We start from the raw sequence: 6,668 nt of genomic DNA on the forward strand, positions 1-6,668 counted from the left end.
ATAAATTATTAACCTCAGCTATTTTTTTGGAGATATAAGGAAACTTTCTTGTATTTGCACTCTGAAAAACCTTCCACACACATTATTAATTACTATAAGGACCCTATTCAATTTCAGATGGCTCAAATGTTAAATAGATAACATGGAAAATTATATTCCCAAACATCCAATTTAATAAAATAGTGCTCATACAATTATTCCATTGAAACAACTTGATTTTGAAAAGTAATTTCCTCTGATTTTTACTACTACAAGGTAGTATATAGCAAAAGGCAACAAAGTTAATGAATTAATGATTATATAAGTTTTTACCCTATTAAGATATACCATTAGGTACCCTTAACTTATATCTCCTTCTCAGTTAAAGTCAGCTTCTAGTCAAGAGAGATAATATCAGAGTAATGCACTCATGCTAACAATTAAAAAAACTCATGCTTGACATTTTTGCTGATCATTAGCTATCAAGATAATATGCAGGAAGTCTAGATTACTAAAAAATCATGCCTAGAAGTCACAAATGACAAATTATTTAAGCCATAGGCTTCTGTTTAATCAAATGCCTATCTAATCTCCAGAAGATTCATAGGATCCAAAATCATACAACTTAAACATACATTTTACCAAAAAGGTAAAGGTTCCCTCAACATAAGGATCCTTACCACAGTTTTTGAGGTTCTTTGAACAGCCAATATCTTATTTCCCAAGGAAAACTTGATACATTTCACTTCCCCTTTGTCTTCCATCCTTTGAAAGAAAAGAATACAGGAAGACTTCAATGATAGCAGAGAATTCTTAATATTTTTCATTCCAGAAGACATGAGAGATAGTCAGGGAGAATGTTTTAATTTAAAATTAAATTATGTGAAACTATCAGATTCAACAAAGAATCATTTTTCAAACAATTTAACTGGTAATAAGGTGAGAACATTCTATTAAATAATATTAGTAATTAAAGGGATAGAAAAGTAGACCACTGCAATAGCTCAGACAAACAATACTTAGAAGCAAAAGGTCCCTTTATTTTAGTACTTAATAAATTCCAAAACATAAACAATTAGGAACTTATATACTTGTATATAAACTCGTGTACTACAAGATCTGATGAGAAATCTGAAAAACCATAGATATACTAGTTGAACCAGCATTTTAAAACACATACCACAGTAAGCTTCAGGTGGATAAGCAGTCTTATATTTATATTTTAATATATATACTTATATTTATAAGGTCATATCATTACAAAAAATAAGACATGAAATTAAGGTGGTACTTTTCAGAACCAAGTGGAGAATTCTTAACCACAGGATAGAAGAAATAACAGAGAATAAAACACAATTTTAATTATATAAAATCAGAACTTGTATGTTAATAAAATGAATGCACAAAGATAGAAGTAAAGCTGATGAGTAGGAGCAAATCTTTGCAATAAGTATCTCCAATAAAAGTTTACTATACCATGTAAATATAAGGAATTATCCCAATTTTATCAGATTAAGAGCAATTACTAAATAAGTAGTCAAAGATCATAAATACATAATTTTCAAAAGAAGTGAAAATTATCAATAACCATGAGAATAAATGTTTCAACACACTAAAAAGTATATGTAAATTAAAAAGCCTTTGAGGTTTTACTGCATGACCCTCAAACTGACCAAGGAGAAAAAAGATGGCAACAGTCAATATTAGAGGGATTATGGGAAAGTTGGCATACTAACATAGGTGGACCTATGAATTAGTCTAACTCTTCTGGAAAACAATTTGGAATTATACAAGAAAAGACAACCAAACTGTTTATTCCTTTTGACCCAGGGATCTTTTTATTGGTAATACACATCAAAGAGATCAAAGATAGAAAGAAGGGTACACATACACTAAAATATTTGTAGCAATACATTCTGTAATTACAAAAAACTGGAAACAAGATAGGTGTTCATCAGTTATGGAATGGTTGAACAAATTGTGGAAAATAAATGCAATTTCTTATTATATTGCAAGAAATGAGAAACATAAAATCAGAGAAATGCTGAAAGATGTAAATGAGCCATTATACAAGGAAAAGAGGGTCATGAAAACAATACCCCCAGGACTTTATTAATTCAAATAAAAATAACACTAAAATGCAAATACTGGCTCTCAGATGAAATGCAAAACCAGGGGCAGCTAGGTGGCGTAGTGGATAAAGCACTGGCCTTGGAGTCAGGAGTACCTGGGTTCAAATCCGGTCTCAGACACTTAATAATTACCTAGCTGTGTGGCCTTGGGCAAGCCACTTAACCCCGTTTGCCTTGCAAAAACCTTAAAAAAAAAAGAAATTTGTAGAATTTTAATTTGTGGCAACCCTGCATGAGGCCTATGATCAAGATCATTTTTTAATAATTCTATTAAAACATCATCTCTTACAAGTAGGGATTGTTTCATTCTTTTTTTTTTTCTTTATCCTCAGCAGTCAAAACAATGCCTGGCATACAACAGGTGCTTAATAAGTCCTCCTGAATACATGTGTGAATATCTAACTAAAAGGGAGTTTCTCTCTTCAAAGATATACACCCCATGTTCAAAGGATGTATTACATCCTGATCAATACTGTATAAGAAAATATGTCAAATAGATGAATAATAAAAGATTCCTGCCTTCAAGCTCTGAATTTACAAAACCCACCCCTAGATCCAAGTCTCCCATCTCTATCCCAATGAGATAGACTGAGGGTCCACAGTGGAAAGAGTAATAATTTTTTCCCTACAATAATCACAGTCATATTCTCTTCATGCTGTATGGAAGAAACACTTTTCTCTCACTATGCTGTTACACAGAAACACTAGTGTAGAAGCCTCCTTCATAGTTTCCTAATCTGTAAAACTGGAATAAATGAGAATCAGAGGAGATAATGTATGTAAAGCATTTTGTGCTATTTAAATTGCTATACAAATGTCAACCAATATTCTTCACAGACCAAATAGTGTGGGAAGATCTAAACCAGATAAGGAAGCAGAGATAAAAGGTCTTTGGAGATCAACAAACCCACCAAAAGGTGTCCCATGGACACTAACTTCCAGCATTACTAAGAGAGCACCTGAATGATGGGTTATTAATCCCAAATCTGCCATCCTACTTGCTTGTTCCAATGACTGCTGCAAATCTAATAACAGGTCATCCCAGTTTAGGAGATAAAGAGAAGACAGACAGGGACAGAAATTATGAATTACATTATTGGATAAGAGTAGGGAAGGAGTGGGGGAAGGGGAAAGAAGAATCACCACATTTTGCTTAACTGTTGAAATTCATTTGAAAAGATCCATAATGCAGTTAGCACTGTTACCTAAATGAGATGGGAATCCTATCCTCTGGTCCTTTAACAACCACTCCAGTAGCCCCTCCAGATCGAACAGCAAAAACCTGAAAAAGATTTGAAGTTAATTTTACTAGTCTGACCTTCCAAAGGATATTCCATAGTCCAAAAGGGCCACTTTAGTTTTATTTCATATTTAATAGTCTTAGATGCATAGCTTTACCCAATTTGAGGCTTCTGACATAGAACTTACCTAAAATGCTTCTAACCAAACAAACTGCATGTACTGATAAGTGGAAGATTTCAAATGTGTTTTGGAAAATGAGTACATCAGCTCAAAATATCATAACCAGAATGTTACTACCTCACAAGATGATGAAGAATCAAGAATGATCCATCACTGGTTTCTCCTACAGACTTCAACACAACATAGCATTTCTCTAGATTTTGTTTCACTTTGTAAAATTGATAGTGTAACAAGCTTGAATTTTAAAATCCTGAAAGTTTAACCAAAATTCATTCCTTCTGTACTTCAGAAACCCATGATTGACTCTCCTTCCCTCAGATGCTAGGACAAAATACTTTGATGATATAATTGTTGGATTTCAAAAGTTGTCATGGTTGAAAACTTTGTTGCTCTAGAGTCTAAACTTAGCTTGGTTGGTCCCTGGCCATCCTAGGAGCCAGTACTCTAAAACCTTTGAAATTTGACAGGACCTTTGACTGAGAGCAAGGGTCATATCTACATCTTGAAGAGACATCAAAGGACTTAATAAAAGTCATCATTACGAACAAAAAAAAGATGAAAAATGACTGATTAATCACCTAACTTGTATGAAAACAACACCTTCACAAAAAAAGGAAAAGTGAGTTATGTCTGTGTTACTAGCTCAATTTAGACAGTGATGAAATTAGATCCCTTAGCACAGAAAGTAGTTTTCCCTCAGTTGTTTACCAGAAGAAACAAATTGATATTAGACTCAGGAAACCATGAAGCCATGCAAAATCAGCACATAGGAAACTAAGCCTGTTTAATTCCAAGCCTCTTTCCATACTGCTTCATCCAGAATCCTTCTGGCAGATGTTTCAGATTTTTTTTTTCTTCCAGTAAGAAGAGGGGGTTTGAAGGCTTTGAGAAGAACAAGAAGGTAAGCAATGGTGTTGACAATCCTTGTAAAAATTGAAACTGATCATTATTATACAATCTTTAAGATCCCCTTCAGCACATACTATTGGTCTGACACAAACCCAATTCTTCCCATAGCTTTTGTCTAAAAACCATGGATAGCCCCAGGCAATTCTAACCTTCCTCTGTATACCTTTTCCCACATACTTATTCTGATGGAATCTGGATCCTCATCCTCCTCTGTCTTCTTTTCTCTACTGATTCTCTTTCCCAGGTCAGATCAGTGATCTTCCCCTTCAATCGAGATACTCACTTCCACGTCTTCCCAGGCTCTTCAACTTACTCCCAAATTTAGGTCAGTAAAGCCACTGGTCTCCACATTCACAACCTATACAACTATCCTGCAAATCTGAGAATACTGAATATAGTAGAAATAACTCTAGTCTGGTCAAGAGACCCAGATTTCATTGCAAGGGTGGAAATGATGGGAAACTTGAGAGGAAGTAAGTATTCCATCTTAAAAGTTTGTAAGAGAAGTGAAACTACAAATAATATGCATCCTAGATTTCAGGAAGGCAGATTTCAAGGGATTAGAAAAAAAAACAGTAGGATCCCACTGACTGAAATTCTACAGGACATGTCAGGTCAAGGGGTGGTGAAGTTCTCAAGAATAACACTCTGAAGGGGCAGGGGACAGCTAGGTGGCTCAATGGATAGAGCACTGGCCCTGGAGTCAGGAGGACCTGAGTTCAAATCCAGAGTCAGACAATTAATACTTAGCTGTATGACCTTGCAAAACCCCACTACTGTGCAAAAACCAAAAAGAAAGAAAGAAAAAAAAGAATAAAATTTTGAATTCACAAAATCAAATCCAGTGAAATTATTTAACCCCCCCACCCTCCAAGATGTAAGCTTCTAGAGGACAGGAAATGCTAAGTCTAGAACACACTATATAGTAAAGGTGGTTAAGAGGGAGATGATGTCTGATCTAAGCAGGAAGAGAGTATAGATAATACCTAGCAATTCTTGTTGTGTTCAAAACACAAGGCCTGGATCAACTATATCCTGGGTGATCAAGAGAAATGGGGGTTAGGATTATTAAACTACCATCTATCTTTAAATTCATTTCTTTCTTTGATATGGCTACTAATGTGACAATGAAAATGCTGTAGTTTACCTGAATTTGAACAAATCATTTAATAAAATTTTTCATACTATTCTTGTAGAAAAGATGAAGATATGAGAGATTTTTACATATACATATATACATATATATACATATACATGTACATACATACATATATATATATATATATATATATATGTACACACACACACATTTGGGTTTTTTCAAGGCAATGGGGTTAAGTGGCTTGCCCAAGGCCACGCTGCTAGGTCACTATGAAGTGTCTGAGGCTGAATTTGAGCTCAGATCCTCCTGACTCCAGGGCCTATGCTTTATCCAACTGTGCCACCTAGCTGTCCCAAGATGCTAATAGATTTATTTAGGTGGATTCAGAACAGGCTAAATAGCCAAACCCAAAGGGTAGTAGTAGTAGTAGTAGTAGTTAAAGTGCAGACAGCCAAAAAGGAAGTCTCCAGTGGAGTGGGATCGACTAAGAGTCTTTAATGTTCAATACTGGGATAAAGTGCCTTGGACACAGCAGGAGATGTATTCATTTTGCTGATACCACAGAACTAGAAAGGATGGGATTTTGCACAGGATCAGGAAGTCAAAATTCAAAAAACCCTGCTAGAATACTGAACCACATCTATTAAAATAAAACTATAGGTGCGGCAGTGGATAGAGCCCTGGAGTCGAGGCCCTGAGTTCAAATTCGGCGTCAGACGCTTCATAATGACCTAGCTGCGTGGCCTTGGGCAAGCCACTTCACCGCACCGCCTTGAAAAATGTAAAATACACATAAGAGGGATAAATATCAATTCTTCTGCCTGGGTCCGGAGAGGCGCGTGTGGGGACGAGGGATGCGGCCTTTTGCAGGGGCCGCGGCTGGCCCGGGCTCTTCGGCGGGTCCCGTGCCCCGCCCGCCGCACGCGCGTGCCCAACGGGGCGCCGGCCGCGGCGCCTTTGTTCTGTTGGGCGGGGAGGTGGCGGCGCGGGCCCGGGCGGGCGGGCAGGGACCCGGGGCCGGGCACGCGGGGGGGGGGGGCCTGCGGACCAAACCCCACCCCCGCCGGGGCGGCCCGAGGCGGCGCCTCCCGCCCCTCCCCCCGCGCCCCGCCCCGCCCCCTCGG

General features: G+C 37.4%; 1 protein-coding gene across 1 annotated transcript in view; it reads right to left on the reverse strand.

Annotated features, from left to right (window-relative positions):
• The window catches only part of RMC1 (regulator of MON1-CCZ1), a 30,552-nt gene that overhangs the window by 23,679 nt on the left and 205 nt on the right, over positions 1–6,668 (reverse strand). The window contains exons 2-3 of the mRNA XM_074200073.1: positions 3,317–3,393; positions 660–744 (exon numbers count right to left, since the gene is read on the reverse strand). Coding sequence (XP_074056174.1) covers positions 660–744; positions 3,317–3,393 — 162 coding nt within the window. The remainder of the gene's footprint in view (positions 1–659; positions 745–3,316; positions 3,394–6,668) is intronic.

This window comes from Macrotis lagotis, chromosome X (assembly GCF_037893015.1).
Source record: "Macrotis lagotis isolate mMagLag1 chromosome X, bilby.v1.9.chrom.fasta, whole genome shotgun sequence".
In the NCBI taxonomy this organism is placed as follows: domain Eukaryota; kingdom Metazoa; phylum Chordata; class Mammalia; order Peramelemorphia; family Peramelidae; genus Macrotis; species Macrotis lagotis.